The sequence below is a fragment of the Cryptotermes secundus genome, unplaced genomic scaffold (assembly GCF_002891405.2).
Source record: "Cryptotermes secundus unplaced genomic scaffold, Csec_1.0 scaffold477, whole genome shotgun sequence".
Classification (NCBI taxonomy): domain Eukaryota; kingdom Metazoa; phylum Arthropoda; class Insecta; order Blattodea; family Kalotermitidae; genus Cryptotermes; species Cryptotermes secundus.
In genome coordinates, this window is record NW_019720168.1 from 27,372 (window position 1) to 55,300 (window position 27,929).

A 27,929-nucleotide genomic window follows, 5' to 3' on the forward strand; every position below is an offset into this window, starting at 1 on the left:
AAGAAGGACTCAGCTCCATGAGTGAGTAAGTAAGTAAGTGTGACGGACCAGAATGAAACAAATCAAATTTAGTTCATATAAGCTGGAAATAGATGGCAGCAGCATTGCACCGAGGTGTCATGGCGGCCATGTTGCCAACCAATAACATGGGAGTTTCAGGGGGTTGGTCAGGGACGGTCATGGTCGTCATGCTGAAAATGGCCGTCACCGTCGGAACGGTAGGATATTTAATGACGGTTGTGGTTATGGAAGTAAGGGTAATGGGAGAAAGAGCTGAGTAGGATCGTTATGTGTTTGTGATGGTATTTTATTTGCGATCACAACACGTGAAACAAGTGTACGTGGACTGTGAACGTATTAATGGTTTGTTTTTAGTACTTCGGCCTTAAATTGACTTTTGGTAACTTGTGTGCCGAGTGCTTGAAGGTAAAGAGTACACTGGCTTTCAATTTAAGATACATGGTGTGTTTGATGTAGTGAAGTTAGTAATTTTTAATTGTACATTTCTGATATTTGTAATTTTATTCTAGACCTCTGTTCGAGAACGGATGTTTTGTAATCTTATTTGTATATATGAGAGTGTGCGTGCGGAATTAGGAGCTGTACTGTCTTTATGTTATATTTTTATAGTTTATTTAATAACGCTGTCAGTAAGTATCTATATAAGGTTGAATAGCTGGTTAATAGTGAATAATGAATTGGAAAGAGTGTTGAAGGAAGAAGCCGTCGCCTAATTTGAAGTAATACGCCGGCGTTTGTTTAGAGGGACTGTGGGGAAAACGTCAGGATGATTGTACCGGCCCAGATTCGAAACGAGCACCAGCATCAACCATGTAGTTGCGTTATTACAGTAAACCGCCAATTATTTCCCTCTTCTAGCGGAATGTTTTAAAATAATCGAGTCATATGGTGTAAATATTGTGATTTCTGGGCTTATGTTTGCTAGCTATTGTTGGTTTTGTGGTGATTCTGACAATCTTGACACGTTTTATGATTAGGAACATGTCACATACACTGTCTTTCATGGATCTTCACATTCAGAAAAAGTACGCTTGGTGAACTCTCAGTAGTTTACTTTAACACATTTTCTCTCTCTCTCTCTCATTGTTTATTGTGTGGATAACTCTTAAGTGTACTATGGCTGTTTTCTCCTTGACTGGATGTATAATTACCCACAAATCTGTAGAGGAATGCTGTGAGGGAATAGGGTCATTTCATGTAAAGAAAAACATGTACTTACTTACTTACTTACTTACTTACTCATGGAGCTGAGCCCTTCTGGAGGAGCTACTCAAGAATTTCCCAGCATTTTATGGAACCTGAAGGTTCATCACCATGTTCACAAGAGCCCTCCACTGGTCCCTATCCTGAGCCAGATCTATCCAATCCATACCATCCCATCCTATCTCTCTAAGATCCATTCTAATATTGTCCACCCACCTATGCCTTGGTCTTCCCTGTAGTCTCTTTCCTTCTGGCATTCCCACCAATATCCTATACCCATTCCTCGTCTCACTCTCAAGAATGCAGGGGTGATTTTAACCAGCACTTGTTCACTTCATTCCCTACTCATTTCTCAGGTCCTGGTTGACCTGTGAGGCAGGACCTCAGGATGTTCCTATGAGCAGCCCGTCTGGTCAGTGGCCTCACTGTCAACATACAGGTCACCCAGTTGCGTGGCACTCAGCCCCCAGCAACCCATGTTCTCACTGGGACTTCAGCTGTTAAACTTGCAGCCTTGATGGTATTTCACTCACCAAATTTCCAACTTCCAGTTTTACAGCCTGGTTGAGGGCCTGATTAAGCATTGTGTTACCACGTGTGAAAATTGTTGCTTCAGATATCTGTCTTATATCCCTTTGACAAATGCATAGGCTGCTTCCCTCTGGATGTAGTGTTGAGATAGCCTGACTTGGGCTTGGTGGACAAACTGCTTGATGGCGGCAGCTTACTATTTGAGAGGCTGGCCAGTGAGCTGGGTCCTGGCTCTCAGAAACAATAGGCTGAGGCCAGTTAGTAGTCCCTGTAACAGTCCTGAAGCATCTCAGCAGTTTCCTCCTACTTCGCTTCTGCAGGGATGTCATGCAGAACGCTAGCAGTATGTCTGTGCAAGGTGGTGAATAGGTACATGGCCTTCTCCTGGGCTGTCCAATTGTTTTGCCCTGCCACAGCCTTGAACTAGAAATAAAACACAGTCTAGGACATGGACCCATTGAACCTCAGTGACTTTACCCCAAATATGTCTGTTCCTGTGTTCACACTGTACTCAGACTTTGGCTTGCATCAGCTGCATTGTGAACTCAGCCATGTGGCCACTGCCAGTGTCTTCATCTCTTTTGTTTTGTGTTGTATCTGTTGGACCTCTGTTTTGAGTTTTTCACAGGCTCTGGGCATACTGATTGTCAGACTCCAGAATGCCCTCCACCCATTTGCTGATGGTTTCCTCAATTTGGTTTGGTCATACCAGATGGCACTACTGTGGCTTTCATTTCATCCTGGGTGGCCAATCTTTTCTTGGCAAACACTTATTGTGAGTGTCATCTCTTCTTTGCTGGCCTTCATTTTCTCATGGCCAGCCTGCATTTCTTTCTTGGCCACTTTGTAGGAATTCCAGTGTGCCCATAATCCTGTCCGTAACCAGTTGTCATGTGGGACCCATTTCCAATCCACTGTCTAATGTGTGAAGTTGGTGTCACATGGAACTTTGTATGCCATGGGTTCTCATAGTGAGAGGATTTATTTGGGACTGAAATCTTTTATTTGTAACTATCTGTAAGCATCTACAGGTTTTTTTTTCTGTTAACCATTTGACGACTCCTCTCAGTTTCCTTTGCTTACTCTCCACCTTCAGCAGCTTCTTCGCCTCAGTCCCTTCTTGCACCGAGGTGGCAGGCTTGAACGCAGACATAACAAGAATAATGACTTGCACTGCATCTGTTGTAGCCTCTTGGCTTCTTGCAGCAGACTACCTAGGTGAGGTGCTCCTCAGCAATAATAATTTGTTGGTGGTGGGGATTTGGGTTTCTGTCAGCTAACTAATAATGAATGACTCTTTGATACTCATGCAGGTCCAGGAGTCTGAAACTTACGGATGTCAGACATCCTGTCATAGTATTAAAGTGGATCTGAATGAAATTGGGTTTGAGGAAGTGGGCAATATTCATTTGGCTCAGGATAGGACCAGTAGTGGGTTGTTATGAGTATGATAATGAATCTGGAGTGATATGAGAGGTTTGTAGTTTTTTCACTATCTGAATGATTGTTTGGTTTTCAAGAATCATCACATCTTCCTGAGCTGTTTCTCTTAGATGCAGTATGAAATCTCACATGTGCCTTTGTTTCCAAAGTGGTTTCTCTCAGTGGTGTTTTCCATGTTCCTTTGAATTTTGGCTGCTTATGCATTAATGGTGTCTTCATTCAGGGAAGAAAATTAGAACAAGGAAAACTGAATTTCAAATTCTGGTAGCCAATGTTGTTTGATTGTTCACAAAATGGCATCAGTAGGATCCATGTTGTTACCTCTGCAACACAGTGCTGTCCATTTAAGACTTCAGATAGTAATGCTTGTTGCCCTGGTTCTTCTTGTTACACCATTTGCCCCATCTCTTCATACATTCCACATGTTGATTGTGCATGCCACCTGCTGGATAGACTGAAGTTGTGCTTGTTACTAGCTTTCAGGTATTTACAATATCCAAATTCTTCATCTTGGACCCACACCATCTATCTGAATAGACAATGGTGCCTTCTTCAGTGATTTTTTCCATAGTGGTAATAAGTGTACCGGAACTTTGATTCGATAGTTTCAACAATGATGTGTCAGGAAATTGTAGTTACTTGTATCACCCCCTTAATGCATAAGTACCAGTTTGTGTGACGGAATAATACATGAGGGATTAGTAAGAATTTCATTTGGGGGGCGGGTTGAGACAGAAATGAATACCATGCTTTAACTCTCCATTGTTTATGAAGTTCTGCCTTCATTTTTTCCCCCCAAGTCTTTCTTTTCTGTCTAGAAAATAATGCTACATGGATTTTTTACTATCTTGGGCCATAGGTTAATGAATTACTTGTATTTAATTGTATAACCATCATTATGTGAGTAGTGTTTGTTTATCATGATTCTGTAAGCTCATTCGCATTCTTTGCTACCTCCATAAGTGAAGATATAACGTAATGTAATGATTTATTCCATATAATTAACTGTCACAGTCTTCAGTGTTTGACATAACAGTATTTGCTTAGAAGTAGCAAGAAAACATTCTATTTCTTCATAAATATTAATTTAATGAACTGCATATAAAAAGTAAAGTGTTAAGTCCCACTTGTAATGTGGGTCAAGGCCAAAGCTTAAGTTTGAATTTGTGTGTATGCGACATGTAATGTTCGGGAACATTGAGGATTGTTCCAGGAATTTGCTTGCAAGATGTAATGTGCTGACATTACTCATTTGGTCAGTTTTACTTGTGATATATACATATACCTGTTCTCATTTAAACATTACGTGTAAGTGTAAGTTGGTAATGTGGTGGTATTTATAATGCACTAAAACTGTTTAGTCATTTTAATCCCTTGGAGCCTAATGTTGAGCGCAGGAGCAAAGTACTATATTGCACACCATCAGGACAGACTTGTCTGCAATTTCAGATCAGAACTGATGATATAACTAAGAATATCGTGACAACACCAATCGAAGGCTAGGTGCCTATAGAAACTGAACAAAATGTGTGTTTAATGTAAAGGAATGAGAATTCTAATATGTGACATCCAGCTGAAATGTAGTCCTTTGGCCCAACATTGTCCTCAGAAAAGAAGGATTTTGAGGGTTAATATGTTTTGATAATTTTTTAACCTCGTAAGACTGTAACTAATTTTTGAAGGCCAGCAGAAACATATAATCCTATGCATGCTGCTTTACCTACTTCCACCATAGACAGCCAAGAAGTAATCCATGTCATACTTTCCGCAGCGGTATCATTATCAGAAATATATACAAACATGAAACATTGGCAAAAAAAAAAAAAAAAAAACTAAAGTTGCCCCTATGCTGAACTATAAGCACTGTGACGTGGAGGCATATGGGGGAGGGGCTGTATAGATGCACATTTTCGTAACCTCAGCACTGGTTGGATGTGAGTGGTCAGCTTCGTGCCCCGTCCTCTTCACCCTGGGGAAAGAGCCCCCGGTACCCATTGGATAGGAGGCTGGGTGGGCCCCAGTGCAGTCTGGATAACATGGAGAAGAGAAAATTCTGGACTCTACTAGGACTCAAACTCCAACACCTCAGTCATCCAGCCTGTAACCAGTTGCTACATCAGCTCCCCTTGGAGCACTGGTGAAAAATTGTAATTAGTAGTTGAGTTATACAATATTTTGCATGGTTGTGTGTTTTGGAACTTTGTTCGGGTACACATTCACAAGTGATTGATTTTCACTCAGAAATTCACCGTCCTTCCCCTTACAAACCAACGTATTTTACCAGATTTCTTAGTTTGACAGATTACCACGGTTTTATTTTGTCCCTTGTTTTGTTTATAGGGTCACTCCATGACAGTACATTCAGAGCTGATACATTCATTCATTTTAATAGCACATTGTGATCCAGAAATCCAATGGGTTAGTATGACTGAGTTAAACATTGATACACAAGTTAGATGTGTGAAGGTATGTATGTGATAAATGAGGTTGAATACTTTAACAAAATATTTAATGCTGTAAATATATAATTACACTTAATATTAGTGGAAGACATATTTATGACTTTGTGTGCTGTTATTGGATCTACCATTCAAGTGACTGAAATGTGATTCAGGTAGAGAGGCTTTTCATGTTACTTGACATATTTGGAACAGTGGTACGAGTACCATTTCGTTAATTGGATAAGGTAATGAAATTCATGGAGATGAACATTTACCTGATTGAAGAAAACAGTCTTCTGGGATGTGGCACTGTGTAGATGTGGTGTTAACCGACATTTCGGAGGAACGTATCGCCTCCATCTTCAGGGTAGAAGGAAAATAAGAAATCTGCGAGCGAAGAGACCATGAGAACCTGTACAAGCAGTCTGCTTGTACCTGAAGATGGAGGCGATACATGCCTCCAAAACGTCGGTTAATACCACATCTACACAGTGCCACATCCCAGAAGACTGGTTTCTTCATAGTCACCGCCGTGAAAACCTCAAATCTTACATTTACCTGATTCATTTGCAGTTCGTGACTGGTTAAAGGAGTATCATACTTATTGCGGCTTATCATCTGTGCATAAGCAGGAATGACCAAGATAATCAAGAGATCAGCAGTTAAATGGCTCAAATTGTGTTCTTGCATATACTGATAGTATGGATTTAGTACATGAAATTGTAAATGTTGTAATGAACAACGATGAAATTGTTGCACAAGCTAACAAATAAGTTAGTCTAGAAGTAAATGTTGATAAACTAAGTATATGAGAATGCTGTGTAATGAAGCCTTAACATTCGTATGGCCAGTAAGTCATTTGAGAAAATTTCTAAATATTAAGTAGCTGTTCACAATAATACAGACAAAAATTAGTTCACAGTGAAAGTAATGTGTAGTATAAGCTGAAAAAAATGGTTATTTTGTAGTTAAAATACTGTCCACTTTATAAAACATGAAAGATTAAGATATGTTGGTCATTTTACCAGTTGTGTTGTGTTAGTTCTTCCTCAGACATATCTGTTTAGACTTACTATTTTCCAAATATTCTGTAATTGAATACCTTTCTGTAAGATGCAGCTCACATAACAGAAACCATTCTTTAGCGTGAAGAGTATGGTTTCCTGGGTTGTAATATCATGTAGTTCATAAAGAGCCTGATATGTTAGAGGAACATATTCCCCCCATCCTTAGGGTTTGAGAGTAAGACAGGAAAATGAAACCACAGAGGCAGGTAATATGCTGACTGAAATGTGCGTGGAAAATCTGGCCTAATATAGGCCAGTCCAAGCCTGAAGGGAACTGTGAGGGAGTCAGAGGAAAAATGACCATTGTCTCAAAGGGAACTCAGCAAAGGAAATGGTACCTCATTTGGGCTCTGAAAAGGGCTAGTTGCATGCTGAGTGAAGATGGAAATGGGAAATAATCATATTGTCACATGATAGAGTGACTATAGTTGGGGTTTGGTTAGGTAATTGGATTTATTGCACACAGATACAACTTGTTGCTACACTTCACAAATCAGTATGACACACAGACTAGTGTTCTCAGTCTGTTACAGTCTCCACTAGCTGTTTGTTGGTAGCAGCTTCCAGTGGTGGACTTTACCCTTACTCTATGTTCTCAGACTAGCCCCCTGCCTCATCTACCAGCATCAGACAGCAACGGTTAACAGCAATCGACCTGCAGCAGTCCCCTAATTGATTGCTCAACCAACTTGGTCAGTGAAGTCGTATGGCCTCAGAGCAGACCCACAGAGAATACTGCTTACAACCCCTTCTCTATTGTTGTTTGACATAGTGGATTTGACGTGTTCCTCTATTGCATGTGTACCACTCTAATGTTCTGAAACCAGTCTCTAACCATGCGAGCTGTGACACATCCTTGAGCACAGTTCTGTTTGCGTAAAAGTATATCATCTCAGTAATTGGAACTGTTCTAGCATGTATACACTGTTAGATTGTTTTTCTTCAGCCAGAAGGAAGTTGTATGAATTTTGCCAACCGTGACAAGAGGGTGAGGGCAACTGGATGACAGATTGCAACCAATGTAATTTAATGTGAATGTTACAGAGCCACTACAGAGGGCCTTAACAATGGCAGTCCATGGAGCTCCTCCAAAAAGGAAAGAGATATATAAATATGAAGCTCCCTGGCCATTATACAGCATGAATTGGTCAGTTCGCCCTGATAAACGATTCAGGTAATTTGAGGTTTAAGTTCAGCCAAAAAATATTTCAGGTTCATTACATAATATCACAGTACAAAGTTGAAAGGAATTGGTGATGATGATGATGATGACGATGATAATAATAATAATAATAATAATATGTATTTGCTTTCACTCAACATTGATATGTGAGAATGTACGCTAATTAACACACGGCTGTTAAGACGTGTAATTTTTTCATATCAAAATTTGTTGTTTCCCCAATTTCTGTACTATTTGAAGTTTATTTTTTCCCCCCGTATTTTCCTATTTGCAATTGTATATATATAAATAATTTTCTACATTACTTATATATAATTTATGTCCTNAAAATGTGAGTACTACCATATTACATTTATATCATTTACAGTCAAATTCTGATGAATACAGAGTCATGTCTTCCAAAATCAGTTGTATGTCATATTTCAGTCTAAAGCTATCATAAACAATTTTGTTTTCCTGTGTATACTTTCTCAGTGGTATTTCATATATGTATTGTTTCAGACTTGCCTTGGGTAGCTTTGTTGAGGAGTATAACAACAAGGTACAAGTAGTTTCACTAGATGAAGACACTTCTGAGTTCAGTGCAAAGAGCACATTTGACCATCCTTATCCTACCACAAAAATCATGTGGATACCAGACAGTGTGAGTACATTTACACACATGAAAATGTGTTGACATAATTTATTCTTTATTAATAGTCACCTTGAATTATGAGTGCAACTGTATGGGATACACAAACAAGTTTCAAGGTATAAGACAATATTTATGTACATTTTGAAGTAGCATAAATAAGATCAAAGAATTTTCAGCTCTAATGTGAAATCAATTCTGTTATATGGATGTAAGACATGGTGAGTCACCCAGTAAATATGTAGAAAATTACGAAATTTTGTGAATTGATAGCACTGTAGAATAGTGACAGTGAGATGGTCAGTTACAACAGATGGTGAACTATGGAGCAGACAAGTGAAATAAAAATAAGTGAACAAATAACCAGACATAAATGGAAGTGGATTGGCCACTCTTCAAAATGAAAATGCAAGTAAGGAGGAGGATATGGAGTGGAACCCACAAGAACAAAAGAAAAGAGGAATTGGCAGGGAACAATACGAGAGGAAGCCTTGCCTGCTGGGAAGACATGGGGAGAAATTAAACAAGTCAGCAAGAACTATGTGATGGCAGCACTTTGATAATGCTCTGTGCTCCAGAGGGAGCTAAAGGATGATAGTCTGCTTCCTGCTCTGACAAGGAGTAGTCCAGGACCAACCTTGTAGAATGGCTGCATTACGCTCGTCAGCATCTGAAGCTGGCTGTTGAAAGAATGAAAACCTGCTATTATCACCTACCTAACCCTGCAGAATTCCAGGAAGGAGACTGAGTCTGGTTGTATCATCTGACCCGAACCAGAGGAAGACTGTTACAAGATGATCACCCAGATCAGTGATGTCTTCCACGGGATCCAGTGACATGCTGGGGTGGAGATGGGTGTGGCTAGTACACTACCTGGGGGCTACTTGGAAGGAGCAATATGGTGGGAACTGAGCATGGTAGGATCACATTGCGTTGATTGTGCATGCCCTTCATTCAATCTGGGATGTTCAGGAAACTGATTGGCTAATGAGAAAGACGAAGATCATGTGAAAATTTTAAATTCCTCCATGCAGGTATTGTGCCTACATGAATGGAGAAAGCAGCAGAGAGAATGAGGTGTTCTTTTAGACCTCGGCTCAGTTCAGCGCAGAGTTGAGTCAATGAAACTTCAGTTCAGAACAGTCGAGTAGAATTTGAAGCAAGTGCAGTGCTCTGACCATTGGTGCTGCTGTGAAGTCAAAGTGAATAGGGAACTGACCTCAAGAACATAAGTGGTTACAGGCAGCGGGACAGTAACTGCTCCAAACAACATAATTTACGATACATAGAGTATAAAAAGGCCACACCAATGTGTAGCAATATGTCAAAAATGTTTTAACCTTTTAAAAGAGGGATTATTAATATATTTCTAATATGTGTATAATAAATTTGACTTGGTTCATCCTGGTCTGTCACACTGGTAATTGTATGAATCTTTCACCATTTACATGTTTCAATTGGAGTGACCATCTTCAGAAGGACATTATCAATATGTACGGAAACTACTGTTACAGTGTCATAGGTCATTATCAGTACATACAGAAACTACTATTACAATGTTATAGATATAAAATAATATATGCTTTAACAATTACAAAGCTGTGCATGAATTTGGTAAAATATTTATAAATTAGTATAATTAGTCTATTTACAAAGTATTGTATAAAAGACTTGTTAACATCTGAAATCAGTTTGGTTCATGTCTTTATACTTCTTTTTTAAGGAAGATGAATGTATTCCCTGTTGTGGTTCCGTTGTTTGAAGAATAGGACTCTCTAGTGTCATTGTCCAGTTGTTCAGATCATGCTGTGTTGTTATGCTGAAGATGGTCGCTCCAACTGAAACATGTAAAGAATGAAAGATTAAAAAAACAACATTTATCAATCACACTGGATGGCATTAATAATCTTTTATATGTATAATATTTATGATACTCTATTTAAATGTAATTTATATGTATTTAATATTAAATGTAGAAGGTAACAGATCTATCACTATCAAGAACACATCCCATATAACAGTTGCTTTCATGTTCTGATATACTAAATATGATCTGATGTTGGCAATGCTGCTAAAGCACAGAACTACTTTTCCAAGCAGTAAATTTAAATAGATGAAGGAAGTAGAAACGACATAAAAGTTTGCTGCAGCTTACATTATTATGCCCATATTTACTTAATAATTGTATCATTGGAATATAGGATTTTTAATGCTTCGAAATGAATCTGTGAATCAGGCACTGTCCATTTCTTGTATGAGGAATGTGAAATGAACTTAAGGATTCAATATTTATACTGTCACTCTTGGAATGAAATGGTGTAACACATCCAACATCTTGGGGCAGAAATATGAATTTTAGCTTTCAGTTATTTTTCTTTAAATTCCTGAGGTGCAATGAGACTGAGTCCTCCAGTATTAGGCTCTAAATGGCCCATTGATAAATGGGAGAAATGGAGCATTTTGTAGAACAAGACTCGACAGAGGAAACTGAAGTACTCAGAAAAAACTGCTGCAGTGCTACATTGTCCATCACAAATCCTGCATGAACTGTCCTGGGATTGAACCCAGGCCACCACAGTCAGAAGTGAAAAGAATGAATACACATATGAAATTATCATCACAACCTGCACAATTATTACAAGTTGCATACAATAATTTGTAGTGGGATTCGTATACAGGGTTACTACAAATGATTCATTCCATTTCAGAACACTATATTTTCCAAAGTATTACACATACAAATATGATTGATACATGAAAATAACCACAAACTCACCAAGTTTACATCGTGATACACCGGTTGGCAGGACCATGTTTACATGCCCCCACTGCCAACAACAGTTGTAGAGGTCAGGTAACGCATTAATGTTGCTGTGATGACCGTTGACAAGGGAGTGCTGCAAAATGTTTGGACTGAACTCAACTACTGTCGATGACCATTGGTTGTGTGACCAACAGGGCATACATACAACATTTGTAATTTGGTGAGTTTATGGTTCTTTTCATGTATCAATCATATTTGTACGTGTACTACTTCAGAAAGTATAGTGTTTTGAAATGGAATGAATCATTTGTAGTAACCATGTATTTTAATATTTTGTGAGAACCAATGGGGAGTTAACCCAGTATTGCAAATTTGCTGTCTGCATACACATGTATACCAGAGGCAGCATTAGGAAGCTGATATTGAAGCAGACTGTGTAGGAACAGAACAGAACTGAACTGTTCCATAAGAATGAATTAATAAAATCTGAATTGAATCTTTATGCACATTTTTCTTTTCTCTAAGAGCAAATGTTACTCTTTTGACAGCAGAGAATTTGCTTTTGTTATAATATTCGATAATATATAATATTCTGCATAACTCGTCTATGTTTATTGCTCTTTTTTTAATGTTTATGTGGTTTCTGGGTGACAGAAACACCTTAGCACCTTCTTCTTTTCCCTTCTTTGCCTCCCTGCATACACAAGAGAGTCAACTTGCTTACGCAGTGCCTTGGCCGTCAGGTCCTGGCAATTGGCAGTACACAGTCTGCATTTTTTCGTTAGGCACATATATTTTTAAAGGAACTGTACACAATAAAAACTATTTTCCAGGTGTTGCTACTGCAACCACAGTTTAAGTCCAGAAATGTGAACGTGAAGAACAGGTAGAGTCATTGTGTCGTTCATTCGCTGCAGATGGCTTTGGAAGATTGTATGTAGCCAGGTTTGTGAAGCTTGTAGTAATACAAAAGATATGTGAATTGTAGAAATGTGGCTGTGTAGTGAAACAGAGTTTCCAAAAATTCTGCAGCACTTAGATAATAAAGTTAAATCTTTGACTATATTGTATGCATCTTGTACATAATGTAATGTTTATTTTCTTCAGAACTATGCCAGATGATTAACAAACCATGTTGATTTCCTGCTAGCTTCAGCTGTCACCCGTATAGTTAAAGGAATATATACAGAATTAAATTTGCAAAGATTTGACACAATATGAAAATGAATGATTTTTCTTTACAGTTTCTTCTATTGAACTATTAAATACTTCTATTTTATTCAGTTTACACTTATTGAATGGCTACTATGCTTGTTCACATATGTTTTTGTGGGCAGAAAGGAGTGTTCCCAGATCTGCTGGCAACAAGTGGTGATTATTTGCGAGTCTGGCGTGCAGGTGAGCCAGAAACAAGACTGGAATGTGTCCTCAATAATGTAAGTTTTAATTTGGTGTATCTCTAATAGGCACAATCATTCTTCCATAACTCTGTTTCTAAATTCTTAAACTAATTTTGATATTTATATCATATTATCAAATATTTAAATATTTATTATAAATGCTGGCCATTAATTGCATTTAGGCCATGAAAGATATAAGAAATTAGATGATGCTCAGAATCCCTTATCCAGTTTATGTTGTGCATTGCATCCAGTTTGTGTAGGTATGACAAAGTTTCAAGGCATATCAGTTGGACAGAACAGCATAATGTTAATCATTTACTAAATTAGTATGCATACTTGTTTTCAAAATATGTTATGTTTGTCATATAAAAGATATGAAGCGATTATCACAATTATTAATCTTTCCCATGCATAAATATCTCTGCTTTCATACAAAAAATTTCACTTCCAGTTTTTTGTCAACTGTCAGTTTCTTTACATGTTTATGTATTTTCCCAGTGTCGTAAATTTGATGATGGTTCATGTGACAGGTATTATCTGTTGAGCCAGGGTAGATGATGTAATCTCTGTAATTTCATTTGTGTTACTGATCATCAACCTGTTAATAGTGTTTGTAAAACTGGAACATGTGGTGGAGTAAGTTGTTAATACAGGCCACGCCATAGCTCAAGCGGTTACTCGCTGGCTTCCCACTGCAGTGGCCCAGGTCCAAACCCTGGTCTGGTCATGTGGGTTTTGTGGTGGACAAAATGGTGCTGGGGCAGGTTTTCTTCGAGTACTTCGGTTTCCCCTGCCAATCTTCACTCCACCAATGTTCCACAGTCACCCTCATTTATCATCTAGAGCTGGTAAAATAGGCCAGAAGTGGCCACACTACCAAGCGGACTTAGTCCCATCCCACTAAGGAAAAAGAATTTGTTAATAATGTCACGTGTTAGAGCGTGTGACTGTAGATGGGTCTCAAATTGATAAGTGGGTTTTTTTGGACCCTTTAACACACAACTTGTGACTATCCATTACAAATCACTATCACACAAGGACTAGTGTACTCAGTCACAGTTTTCAATGCACTGCTTGGTAGCAGCTTCCAATGGCAGACGTTTTCCTTCATCTGGATTCACCAAGTGTCCCTGGTCTCAGCTGCCAGCTTCTGACAGCAACAGATCACAATGGCTGAACCCCAGCAGTCCTCTAATTGACTGACTGCAAACTCATCCTGTTTATAGTATCTCAGTATAGACCGTGTAGAGAACACCACTTGCTCTGTTGCTCTTTTGCTGTGCAGTCATAACATATTCCATTGTTGCATGCACAGTCATCAGCATGGACTGCACAGAAAACACCATTCCTTTGTTGTTAAAGCTCAGTGCCTGGTAACGGCTTGCTGTTGTGACTCCACAGTTCTCGCTTTGAGCGAATATGTCACATTACCATATCATTTTGTGTGACATATATATAAAAGTTTAAAATATTGTCCTCATTCATATAAAATACTTACTGCCAGATTTAGATCCATTGTGCATCTGTGAGACCTTATGTAACAACACAAAGGGAACACATCCATTGAAGCATTAAGCCACCTTCTTAATCAGTTACTGTGTAGTTATCAGGAAGGCCAGCATCATGTTTCCAAGATTTCGCTGGTGGGGTGGGACTAAGTCCCTTGTACTGCAGCCACTTCTGGCCTATTGTACCAGCCCCAGATAATAGGTGAGGGTGTTTGTGGAGCAATTGGTGGAATGAAGATTGGCAGGGGAAACCGAAGTACTCCGAGAAAACGTGCCCCAGCGCCACTTTGTCCCCCACAAATCCCCCTTGACCAGACCTGGGGTCGAACCCGGGCCGCAGCGGTGGGGAGCCAGAACTATGTTCCCAAGATAGTCAGGTCAGTGTGTCTCAAGACACAAGTGAGAGGACACACAAATGTAATGTTAGCACCGTAGTTAAGAGAACAGTAGGATAGCAGGGTTACTACTCTTATGTGCTAGTGAGTAGACACAGGGTTCAAACTAATAATTGAGTTTATCGGATACTCACTTATAAATACAAGTAATTGGCACACTTCTGATACTCTTCACAGTCTGCAGGGACCTGCAGTACATGTCAAGTCACATGCTCATTGCTTGATACAGCTTCCAATAATGGAGTCTTCATGTTTCCTTGCTTGACAGCTATTGATCTGAGTCTCGCTGGTTGTTGTTACAGACCGATGGGAAAACACTGTCCCCATAGTTCCTCTTCTGTTGTGTTCCTATTCATTACCATGGAAACATGTTTCAAGAGGCTGTTGCACAGCAATTTTCATCTCTGCCATAGTTCTCTGACTCCAGAACTTTGACTTTGGGTGTCATGTCACAGTGCTCCCTCCTTAAGGCTGCTTGTTCTGAGAAGCTTACAGGTATAGGTTCTCCCTGTTTTGTCTGTGACCACCCTTTTGAATGATGTCACTGCGCTGCACTAGACCCAGTTCTTCCACTTTGGACATCATCCAGCCTTCATTTCTTGTAAAGTTGGCTGTATGTTGTCATTTCGATCCTCCTCCTCCAGAGAGCAGTACATTCCACCTGTCTTTCTCCTTTTGGGGGTGCCCTGCCATTAGTGTGCTTCCTCTGCCAACAGTTTCCATCTGTCCTAACTGGCAGTTTGTGGGAGGATTAACATGGCATTCACCACCTGGGCACACCAGCTCAGTTTGCAGCATTGGAACCTGGTCCAGCTAGATTATCCATTGCCTGTGGTACACCTTCTAGCTGCACTGTCACGACTCCACGCCAAGTCTCTACCACTTCACATGAGATTATGAGTGTAGTCATACTCCTGGAGGTCACAGTGGTACTTCTTCACCCTGTTGCAGCACATCTCTCAAATCCATGGATGCATTGTGGTTACGCAAATCATCCAGTCCCAGGATGTGACTTCGGTGACAAACAGCCAAGTTGTCAGTGGACACTGCCCCAGTGTCAGCTCTGCTAGTGCTTCCTTCAAGATAGGGAGGGTCTTCCTTGACACCATCTGCAGGACATATGGCCGGGTCAATTTTCTCTCAAGCAGCCCTGCAGTGATGTCCAGTCTGAACAATTGTTACTGAGGCTCCAGTATTGATGGGCAGGAGACAGACTTGTAACCTATCTGTCCCTCCATCTTTAAGCTGTCATCACCCTTCCTTGTTGACATGTGAAGTGTGTAAAAGGACATTTTTCATGTCCTCTACTCATTTCTTAAGTGTTGATTGACCGCCTTCAAGGCAGTCATTTTAGGGACGTGTGTCAGCATTCTCTCATAAGATGGCTGATTCCCACACATTGTCAGCATGTGGGTTACCCTGTCCTACTATTCTCTGTCTCTGTCTCTGGCAGCTGTTTCTCCAAGGACACTCCAGCCCTTACAATGTGTAGCCTTGCTGACAGCCAGAGTGTGGCCTTCACAGGCTCCAACCTCAGGGCCTGGCTTAGGGTCTTGTTCAGTGTTCACTCATCATCCATGAGAAGGGAGAACTGCCCTTCTCAGGTCCTTATCCCATCAACAAATACATGAGCTGCTGCCCTATGGATGGAGTTTTGAGACAGCCCAGCAAGGGCCCAGTGGAACAGCTGCTTGAAGGTGGCTGCAGACCCTTGTATAGAATCACCGGAGAGTTGGGTCCTTGTTTTCAGCTGGGAATTGTATGGCATGGTCAGTTGGTGGTCTCCATAGCAACACTCATGTGCCTCAGTAATGTCTTTGTATTCTGCTTCTGCAGGGACACTGTGTAGACTACTGACAGCTTGCCCTGCAGGACATAATGTAAGTGCATACCTTTCTCTTAGGGTGCCCAGTTGTTCTGCTCCAGCACAGCCTCAAACTGGCCATGGGACATGGTCCAGATCATGGCCCACTGAAACTCAGTGGTTTAACCCTACCTATGCCAGTTACTGTGTTCCCTCAGCCTCCACATCCCACTCAGACCTTGACCTCTTCCAAGCATGTTCCTAATTTCCTGTGTGTGGCCTCTATCAGTGTCTTTGTAACTTATATGTGTAGTCTTATTGCTTGGATCTCCGTGTAAAATTCTGTGTGAAGTTTCTTTTTCATCCCCCATATATTGCTCCTAAGTTCCTTGCAGGGGGCCTCCTCCTTTCCCTGCATCTTGCTGATAAGTTCCTTGCAGAGGCTCTGGATTCATTCATCAGGAAACATCCTCATCACTTTTACATTTAGTTATGTCTCTTGAATGTCAGTGTTGAGGTACCTCAGTCACTTGGTTATATGGTTTCTTTGAGTTCCATATCTGCATACCAGATGGCATTTACTGTAGCCTCCAGCTTTTCTTGGCCATCCCTTATGGTGACCTTTATCTCTTCCCAGTTGGCCTTCATGTCAGCTCTCATCTTTTCTTTGCAGGCCTTCGTGCCATTGGATCTTCTCTTGGTTAATAGACGTTTCCTACTGGTCCATGGGCAGGTGCAGCATCAGCTGTGGCACAGGATCCATTTCTAGCCTAGAATCCATAAACTGCAGACACCAATTGTCACATGTCAGTGACTAGACTTAGTTTGGATTGATAACTGAATTTATGTTATGCTTATCACCCTTAAGAACAGATAATTATGATACTTTTATTGCTCTTCACAATATGCAAATAACTACAGCACATTTCAAGTCTTTCCAGTCTTCACAAAGTCATTGCTTCTTTATGGCCTCCAATAACAGGGACTGTCCCTAATGTTTCCATGCTTGATGGCTCTGGGTGTAGTCAGTCAGATGGTCATGTAGATTGCTATTGGCCTATGGCAGCACAGTCATTCTTGATTTTGGTCTCATTACCTGTCTTTATGTACTTTGCTATGGGGCAGTGGGAAAATGCCCCCAACATTCTTCAGCTGTTGTATAGCAGTGGATATCTGTGATGTTTCTCTGACTCCAAAGTTCTTACCATCTAGGCACTGTACCACACTACTTTACCAAGAACAGAAAGAAAGGGAATTAACATGTAACACAAACTTAGTCTGGAACAGGGTCTCATACTAAAATTAGAGTCTGCCCTGTGGGTTTATGAAGGTTGGAGTAAAAGATGAGCTTAAACTAGGCTGTTACAAATTGAACAGAATAATGTGTGTTGGAAACAAGTGGCTCATGTGATCAATCCAATAAGCCGGTTCAGTGTATAAATTTGTTCATATGGTTTCCGCTTGTCAGTTAGGAAACCAACAAGTAACAGGATAATTTGGGTTAAGTCAGCCGTTTGTTTTGTATTTATGAAATTTCCTTTTTCTTTTTTGTGTTGATCAGCCAGATTTCCAGCTGAGTAGAGAAGTTATTGTGTATCATCAATGTCAATACTTCTGGTCAGATATTCTGCATGTGTCATATACTGAAGAAAGAAATAGGAGTGCAGTGGGATAGTCTGCCTTCTAATTTTAGATTTAAAGTGAACCTGTAGCTCAAAAACGAAATGTTGCACAACTTCTCAATTCTCATATGTTTACAACACTTATGCAAGTCTTCAGTTAATTTCTTTGGAAGTAGATAAATGAGACCTACGTTTCTAAAATTGATCTTAAAACAAATAGCGGCAGTAGTAGGCCTGGGCTGCTTTGTCTTTTCTTATTTTGTATGAAACATTGTTCCAGAATAAGAATTCAGATTTCTGTGCACCTCTTACATCATTTGACTGGAATGAAGTAGATCCAAATCTGATAGGAACCTCCAGTATCGACACAACTTGCACAATCTGGGGCTTAGAAACTGGACAGGTGAGTTGTACTGATCTGTCATTATGTTTGCATGAATATATATGTATGTTTTACTGCTCCTTTTCTGATTAAATATCTGGTATCAGGTCTCTATTGTATGTTCTCAAGAGTCAAAAAGTTGTCATCCAGAATGTATTAGCAGACATCAAAGTGGTTAGCATTAGATCTTCATATTTGGGAGGACCTGGGTTCTGTTCACAACTCAAAAGAAATCTGTCCTGATTGAAGGGTTTCATTGTTTTCCTGTCTCTTCAGGCAACTCATGGAAAAGTAGACTGAGACATAACTGCATTCCTCCACATCCATCCAAATTCAATATTCTCAGTTATCTTTCTGTTCAGTGCCACAGAAGCTGTTCAGTTAAGGGCATGTCAGAATATAAATCTATCAGTTCTTCTGCTCATCAGCAAATTAACCTTCAAATTATGTTGCTGAGTGGAATGTTTGCAGGTTCTGAATGTCACCTGGGTGCAAGATTAAAAGATTGACTTGTTTAGATAGTGTATGTTTCTTTTGTTTTTATCTGGACCTCAAGGATGTGTAGAATTAATAAAAACTAAGAAGTTTTATACCTGTTATTGAAGCTTTTCAGAGGAACTTGGATGCACTGCTCTTGATTAATAACTATTATGAAGAATCCCCATTTCAGAAACCCAGGATTAAATTGTAAACAAAATTGGACTGAAGCTAATGCAGTGAAAACTAGGTATAATTTTTTGGAACACATTGTCTCCAAAGGTTTTCTCTATTAACATTCTGGTACTTTTCAACGCACAAGAAAATACTGTCAAATTAAGCAAGCTTTAATGTACCACCGTACCATATTTCTTGTGCTGATAAATATAATGATTCATCAGTTGTCATCAGTTAAAAATGTTTTAAAATTTATTTAGCATTTCTTCCACTTTCTGATATTAGGTACTTAATAGAGTATCCATAATTTTAGAAATCATTTTTATACAAATTTTCACTCTCCTACTTTGATGTGGTTTCACTCTGACATTAAATTTCTAGATGACCACCATCTTGTAATTGTTTTAAAAGTATGGATTTGGAGTGGGCTGCAATAGTGGGTCCTTCCCATCAAGCTTCATGAAAATTAATGGATTAATTGAGACTTATTCAGGGATTGCCTGCCTCTGCAGATTTAAACACCTATACAGAAAGAAGCATGCCCTGTTGTATAAACCTTTATACTTTTCCGGAACCAATCGACAATTAATTAATTAGAAAACTGGCAATTGCCCACATTGCATAAACCATGATAACTGAGAAGCTATGACATGAATATTACTAAGCATCGACTAAGTAGTTCTAAGAGAGGCTGATTTAGCTTTATTTTCTGAATGTAATGTCATACATTACTCATCTCATTGTGTTTACTTATTTATTTTTAAGTGACATAGTCTGATAAGTTTTGCTTAATTTATGAATTCTTGTTTTGTTATGAAGATATGACCCTCTGATTTCATGCAGATACTCTGTAAAATGTTTTTTTTTTTTTTGTCGCATTACACTTCAGTGTCCTAATTGATGCAATGCCCCTAACTTAGGTAAGTTCCATTTCTGCAGGTGTTGGGACGTGTGAACCTGGTTACTGGCCATGTGAAGACACAGCTTATAGCCCATGATAAAGAGGTATACGATATAGCTTTTAGTCGGGCTGGTGGTGGGCGCGACATGTTTGCTTCAGTTGGTGAGTGTTGATAGTTTTTAAGTAATTTAAGTGAAGGTAATATACCCATGCAAAGCTTTCCTTATTTTGTTCATGATGTTGGAAAGCATTAGAATGGACTCAGTTTACATATCTGCCATGAGACTCATTTAGCTCCATCAGCGTAATAATAAGAGGGTATGCTTTTATTGTGAACACCAGGAAGAAATATTTCATTTTCTTGAAGTACTGGAATACACTGTATGCACCATTTTTGTAGGAGGAAGGTGCTGAAGAAAGATTATGTGAATTCATTAAAGCAGTAAAGTATGCTTGTCAAGTGAAAGACAACATAGAGTGCATATTGTGTTGAAATTGTACATAGTGTTCTTCATTTATCCCTGCTTCAGCCTCATACTATTCAGGAACTAGGGGACCATCATTCTTTCCACAGAAACCCCATCATTGATCCCCAGCTTGTCTTATAACCTTGGATTCGTTATTGTTTTGCCATTGCTGAGGTTTGTACATTTTACATGAAACATTTCAGATGATACCAAACGTCCAAGCTGCTGCTTGCCATATATTCACTGAACTTTTTCTCCGTTTCAGGATATTTCACTTTTATTTTTGCCATGAAATGCCTCTGGCTACCATTGCTCTGAAGCATCGACTCTTGTCTTCTTTCTCCACTCTCTCAAGAGACTTCACTAATGTATTTTGTACCAGCAGCAATATTTCTTATTTATTCAGCTTCTTGAATTATTTTCAGTTTTAATTAATTACGAAAGGTATTTTTAAGGTTTGCATCCTTTTATTTGAATATAACTGATAATACAAATTCCATCATCAATGCAACTATAATTTATTAACTTATGTTCCACTGCATGTTTTGACCCTTATAGGGTCATCCTCAGGTTTTGTGATTTACACATTTTCATTATTGAATTGTAAAGCATGTATACATATATACATACATAGGCTTAAAATGACTACTTCCTATGTCCATTTATATTCTAGCATCTAGATTTTGATTTAAATATAAGATATGGAACTAGAAGTTGAAGATTAAAAGTTGATTTTAAATTAATTTAAAAATGTCATGTGCTGTATTCAGCTTGGTGTCTTTGCTGTAGGAGGCCGTGGAACTTTTCGTCTGATTCTGCGATTATTGGTTAGACTATTTTGTGTTAATTGTTCCTTAAGCATGAATTTATCTTCTGCCTTATTTCCAGGATGTCGATTGTTACTGTTCTTGTGTTGTCTAATTTATGTTGTATACTCTGCATGGTATATCCATGCCTTATGTACTCATGTGTAACAAAACACATGCAAACTACCTCACAGACTAACATCCACTTGTACACTACAGCTGATCATTCTCTTGGAGTCATTACTCTAACAGAATAAACTTTGCACTCCAGTCTTTGGTCTTCCCTGTTCTTTCTTTAGAATGAGAAAGTGGGGGGGGGGGGTTGAGACAGTGAGGTATGTTGTCATGTGATACGTGACTATACTCCCGGATCTGGTTGGTAATTGGGTTTAATGGACTTTGATTTCTCTTCTTCCACAAATATTCCATATCATTTTGCAGTCTGTTATATCACTTCTTGGTACTTTGTTGGCTCTGTCCTCACAAACATGTTACTAGGCTGTGGGCTTAGATATAGGGGGCCCTTGAGGATGTGTTCCATCATGGCTGATCCCGGCACTGACTGACTTACTGTTAAATTGCTGCTGGCCCTTGCCAGCACAGTGATTCTTGGTTCCAAGTCCCACAGGACTGATGACCATATTTTACACTTTGACTACCCACCCTTGAGGATTGATGAAATTAAAGACTCCAGTATCTTCTCTCTTCTCACAATCTTTCCTTTTTGATTTCTTGCCAGCTTTTTTCAACTGTTCTTGATGGTTTCTAGTACCTGTCTGTACCATCCTTCCCTGGTTTGTCCCATAGGTCCCTTGTTGGCATCTTTCCTTACAGTGACATGGACCACAGCATTGTAGTTGCTGCTTTGGATTCAGTTTCTTTGATAGTGTTACCACTAGTGGTCTTACAGTCATGAGAAATGTCTGTTTTGTTTTACGAAGGTGCTGACGGATCAGTGAGGATGTTTGACCTTCGACACTTGGAGCATTCCACCATTATCTATGAAGATCCACAGCACACGCCACTTCTGCGTCTTGCATGGAACAAACAGGATCCCAATTATTTAGCCACAGTTGCCATGGATGCATGTGAAGTGAGTTCATGTAGTATCATGGCAGAGTATCCATGTGAAAGAAAATTATATATATTTATTATATGTTACATCTTGTCCAGGGGCATTTTCATCTCAGTATTGAAGGAACCGCACGGTGGATTATGTAGATGTGAATATCCATACTGTGTTACCACCTTACATTCACATTTGTTGCATTTTCTGCAAAAATTAAGCATTAATCAGAATTTTATCAACAGGAATTTTCATTTTGATGTTCCTGAAGGAATTGTGGTGGAGTTCATAGGTGCAAACATTCATAATGTGTTGCCAGAACACATTCAGTTATAATTACCTCAGTCTAACACATAAAATTATACTTTGAAAAGTAGTTTTTGCATATTTTTTGGACCACAATTTCCAATTTTTTAGGTTAAAATATGAATAAATTATGCATATAAGTGCAGTATATCTCTTCAGTTCCAGTTGCAGTCATGCATTTTATTGTTATATTTTAGTAGACCTGTAGGACATGAGTAGCTTTGCTGCAGGGTGAAATGTTTTTTTATGTGATGGCTGTTGTGTTTTGACGAGAATTTTAGATTTCTTTATGAACCATTGATACTCCTCATCTTATAATACTTCTTTCTCTCTTCTGACGGTTCTGTTAAGTGAGACTGAGTGTTTTGAAATTATCTGTTCGGTGGTCCTCATGGTGGCCTACACTCCACACATTCTCACAATCTCTCAACTGTAAACATATGAGAAACCTTTTATTTCTTTCGCTTAGTTTCTTACTAGCCTAATAATACTAGTAGGACATTGCTGTTTAGCACTTCTTACAATGGTTACCTCCTATCCCAGCCCCTACCTTCACTTGCTCCATTTGCAGACATGCAAGAAGATGTTTGTTTTCTATTTATTTTTGTCTTCCTTCTGACTTATTCATATGCTCCTGTCTCAGAATTGAAAAAACTTTGAACAAGTGAGAGTGACATATTGACTGAATGATGACATGGGTAAGGTGTTACTGCAGCCTGGTTCTTTCAGACTAAGGGTGATCCATCTAGGGCCAATGTTTATAACTTACTCATTATCTCGTCATCATACCAGCATTATCATCTTTAGTGGCTTGGACCATGCTGTAGCACTCTGCCAGTGTCTGCTTCTCTCGTTGGTTTGCCAGACTGCTCTGCTCTTAGGAGAGAGTGGAATAACTCTTTGTCACATGGTTGCTAATAGGCGATAAGTGGGAGCAGTAACAATGTACTACTTCGCAAACAGGGTTTGGCACTGATTTTGGACCAGGCATGATTAAAGCCGGTTTATTTCACAAGCCACAAACTGATACAAATATTCTCAATCTGATCATTACATTTCAGCAGCACTTATAATACCTATCCAGCATAATATGTATCTGAGCAGATGGCCAGTTATCACTGGGCTTTTCGTCTTTTACCACCCAACACAGTAAAGCTGTCCCTGCAACAGGCCATGAGGCCCATAGGGTTTTGAGACGTTGAGGGCTCCACATTATCTAGACAGTCAGCTCACAGCTGGCGGTGAAGTTGTCAGCCTTATGTGCCAGCTGCCCTTTACCCCCAGGAAGATTCCTGGTACTAATTTCTGTTAAAGGTTTGGTCAACCCCAGGGCAATAATGTGGCTGGAATGATTAGGTCAGTTGAAAAAATTACCTCATCAGGATTCAAATTCGCAACTTTGCAGCTTGTAGCATAGTACCTCAGCCAACTACACCAACTGAGCGACCGCTGCTTGTCGCCCAAGTTAGTGCCAAATTTAGCAGAAAGAGGGTGTTGAGTGGTCAGCGCAATGAATCCTCATGGCAGAGCAGTGGAAAAAATACAATGTCATACTTGCTATAGACTGTCTCAAAAGAAAGGGGTGTGTTGGTGACATAATGCTATTTCACAGTCAGCCGGACCACAGATGAGCTGACACAATAATGCTGCACATATGGCTGATAAAGGCTAATCTAATGAAATTAAGTAAAGAAACAAATGTGTTGTGATTTTTAAGCAAGGGTAAAATTGAAAATTATTCAGTTTCTACACTATGCTTTCAATGTCGATAGTAATTTTAAGGCACCAGTTGCTGTGTGGTTCTGATCACAGTGGCATGAACTGTCTTCACCTCCTCAGGCTGATCCCCTGTTTAAGGAGTCCAGCAGACTGTTTAAAAGCTCAAGAAACTTAAAAGGTTGCCAAGGACCAACAAAGGGAGCCATTGATTGATAGTTTTTGCTTGCATGTCAAGGCTCTCCACTGATACATGGGTATCTGGTGACATACCTCCTTCCCTCTTTGTTGCAGGTTATAATTCTAGACGTAAGGGTGCCATGTACCCCAGTGGCTCGTCTCAATAACCATCGTGCCTGCGTTAATGGCATTGCATGGGCACCACATTCTTCCTGCCACATCTGCACAGCTGGTATGTTGATATGCCATACAAATAAAAAAGCATGAAGTCTGTATGCCAAGTACATGTTGGGTATTCATAAGACTATGTGCTTTGATTCATCTACATCTCTTGTTTGGCTGTCTCATCCTCCAAGTCCTGTAAAAACAGAGGCATGAAAAGTTATTAACATGTGATACATGAAAGGTACAATCTTCTGGGATATAATGCCATGTAGTCCGTTGAAAGTCAACTGAAATTTTGGAGGAACTTATCGCCTCCATCTTCAAGGTGGAATAAGCTGAGCGAGATACAAGTGTGAAAACAGGTGGCTACCTGCTTGGCTTATTGCTGTATGTAGACAGGCATTGTCATGCAGTAGGATGATCTTCTGTGACAGTTTCCTGGGTTTCTTCTTACAAAACACTTGATGCACATCATTGCAAACCAAGTTACTGTAATACTGTACATTAATTTTTCCACCATTTTAAAGAGAATTAAAATTAATCATTCCTGAACCACAAAGCACACTTGTCTGTATCTTGGCAATCATAGACACGGTCTCTTCCCTGTAATGTGCATTCAACCTATGAAGGATTTATGTAGGTTGAGTAGGAATGTGATGATACATCACTGTTCTCACTAGGAGTGACAAGGTTTGGTGCCCTCTTGTGGTAGCTCTAATTCACCCAAGTGGGGCACATGACCACCTGTGAATCAGTGAGTTCAGTGTTGCCAACAACTGTCAATAAAAGAGTTTTATTTTTCTGGTGCCCACATCTTCTTGGAAAATAATAAAGTTCAGATTAACCTTGAACCGCCCTCATATTTTCATTACAGTTCCTGTGTGTTCCACATGTTACAGCATTCATAAGTTGGTAATGATTATATATTTCATAGGTTCAACCTGATGTATTTGAGGGTTGTTCTGTTCCCTTTCATGTCTTGAAGGCAGGGTCTAGACAGGAAGTGGGCTATGATGTTGAAAAGCTGGACAATTAGCTAACAGAGGATGTGATCATAAATCCCACAGTAAATACACAGTCTTATCAAAGTGTACACCTACAATTATGTTCAGGCTTTTCACTTATTCGCTTAGACGTGATAATTAAACAACAGTAGTGAAGACATTACAACCAGTGTTGGATTATAGTAGCAGCATCCCAAAAGTAGGGCAGGCTATGGAAGCATTATGCTGTTGCAGGAGTGTGCAGGAAATCCATGTTTCTGGAAGAATTTTCAGTGTGTTGAGATCTGGTGCAGTGTAATAATGAATATAACCCTTTGTACGTATGTGACTTGCAAATCATGCAGCATGTAATCGCTTAAGTGGTTTGTGAATTTCTGATAGTTTCATAATTCTAATGGATTATTTAAAAAAAAGTGTTTTAATCCGGCTAAATTAAATTCTCTGTAAACCCTCAGGCTATAGTAACTATTTCCTGTCCTTTTTCTGACTTAAGGATTTGGTGCTATGAACCCATTCTGGGATTCACAATTTTTAAAACTGATATTACAATCTACTTCTGGGTCTTCAGTTGTCTTCATTAAACTTTAAAATGGCATTCAGAATGTTGAAACTCTCACATTTTAAGGAGCAATTATGTTGTCCCATATGATTAAAGAATCTTAACACATAACTTATGTTATGTTTGGATATCAGAACTTGACTAGAATCTTTTATACAGATTGTGGTAGGTATGGAAGGACAGTTAACAAGATCTGCTTAAATAATTTATAGGTGATGACCATCAGGCCCTAATCTGGGACATTCAGCAGATGCCAAGAGCCATTGAGGATCCCATCCTAGCCTACACTGCAGCAGAAGGGGAGATCAATCAGATACAGTGGGGAGCAACACAGCCAGACTGGATTGCAATTTGTTATAATAAAGCACTGGAAATTTTGCGTGTGTGAGATGCGAGTGCTGTGGCCCTGGTGGTAAGCATGTATCTGCTGGGTACATGATCATTATGTTACATTCGTAAGTTTTTTATTGTTTTTTCATAAGCTGGACCAGTCAGTTTTGGTGATATTTCCTGTGGAAGCCTATTTTTACCCCGTGATTTTTATTTTTTTTATATATATATATATTACAGTGGAAGAAAACAGTCACCATGTTTTTATATATTAGGTGGTGATGTCTGATATATGTTTGAGAAATTGTATTGTCTTGTACAGTGTGTAGACAGCTGTCGGATATTTTTATATGAAGAATGGTAGGTCGAAACTTACAGCCTTCAGAATTAAAAAGACAGCCATGTACCAAATGTTAAACAATCAATTATAGAGACGTGCAAGTCGTCTGACTGAAATCAGGTTTAAAAATTCCAGAGCAAATTATATGTAACTTCACTTGCATATCTTGTCGTGATATGATAGGTCATACAAATTGTTGATAATACAGAGTATCTAAGAAAGGTCTGCATGATTTTGAATGCTAAACATTCTTCTCACGGACAACATAGATGTTATAATTTTGAAGTTCAGAATTTAAGAAGTTTTTGTTGTTGTCAGTGTAGTGATTAGGCTACAGATTAGGTGACCAATGAATTGAGATTTGCTTCCTGGTAGAGGCACGACAGGTTACTCTTTTCAGAGTGTTAGACAAATTTGGGGGCCCACCCAGCCTCGAATTCTGTCAGTGCTGGAGATAAAGTGACCGTGGCTTGAATATAAAGAGCGAAGGTTGAGAATGCTTGGCTCTGTACCTCCATTCTCCCATGCATCTTGATGGTGTACTGCTTCCAACCTACTGACCACTATCACACAGCTGTTAATGCAAAGATGGCTGCCTAGTCCATTCACCAGTGATTAATAAGAATAATTAACCTCTTAATTGAGAATAAGGTAATCTGAAAGGTTTTTAGGTAACCTCTGTAAGGTAGCTCAGATTCAGTATGGCTGAGGTTGTCATTCGTGCTGTCCAACTACAACTGCCTTACAGGCAACTGAGTTAATACAGTTAGATTAACTGCTTCCTTAACAGTTTTTTTACAAATTATTGGGCTCAAGGAATCTGTATTTTATTTACCTTTCTTCTGAAAAGAAACAAAAATAAAGCAAATAATACATGTTTTCATGTAAAGTATGTAATTGCACTGTAAAAATAATATTCATATAATTATGTTAATTATTATTCCAGGGTATCTCTGGTTTATCTTTTCACACAAAACATATATAAAACAAGTCAGGACTCTCATTAAATAATATCAAGTCCAGTTGTGTAGTAGACC

At 39.2% G+C, this 27,929-nt stretch overlaps 1 protein-coding gene across 3 annotated transcripts; it reads left to right on the top strand.

The window, feature by feature from the left end:
* The first annotated feature begins 162 nt into the window (after positions 1–162).
* LOC111867349 (DDB1- and CUL4-associated factor 7) lies at positions 163–27,759 on the top strand. Of its 3 annotated transcripts, none has more exons than XM_023857128.2 (10): positions 163–426; positions 5,539–5,664; positions 7,751–7,880; positions 8,391–8,532; positions 12,622–12,720; positions 18,297–18,419; positions 19,992–20,115; positions 22,168–22,319; positions 24,609–24,726; positions 26,435–27,759. In XM_023857128.2, the coding sequence occupies exons 2-10, from the start codon at positions 5,655–5,657 to the stop codon at positions 26,608–26,610; spliced, it is 1,074 nt and encodes a 357-aa protein (XP_023712896.1). In that variant the 5' UTR covers positions 163–426; positions 5,539–5,654; the 3' UTR covers positions 26,611–27,759. The 3 variants fall into 3 exon arrangements, with proteins under 3 accessions (XP_023712896.1, XP_023712905.1, XP_023712911.1); XM_023857137.2 differs by having other exon boundaries at positions 5,539–5,616; XM_023857143.2 differs by lacking the exon at positions 5,539–5,664.
* Positions 27,760–27,929: the final 170 nt, after the last annotated feature.

Excerpts from the sequence above, each read along its gene's own strand:
- LOC111867349 (XM_023857128.2), top strand. Across the intron at positions 8,533-12,621 it reads TCATGTGGATACCAGACAGT|AAAGGAGTGTTCCCAGATCT; the intron begins GTGAGTACATTT and ends TTTTGTGGGCAG. Across the intron at positions 12,721-18,296 it reads TGGAATGTGTCCTCAATAAT|AATAAGAATTCAGATTTCTG; the intron begins GTAAGTTTTAAT and ends ACATTGTTCCAG.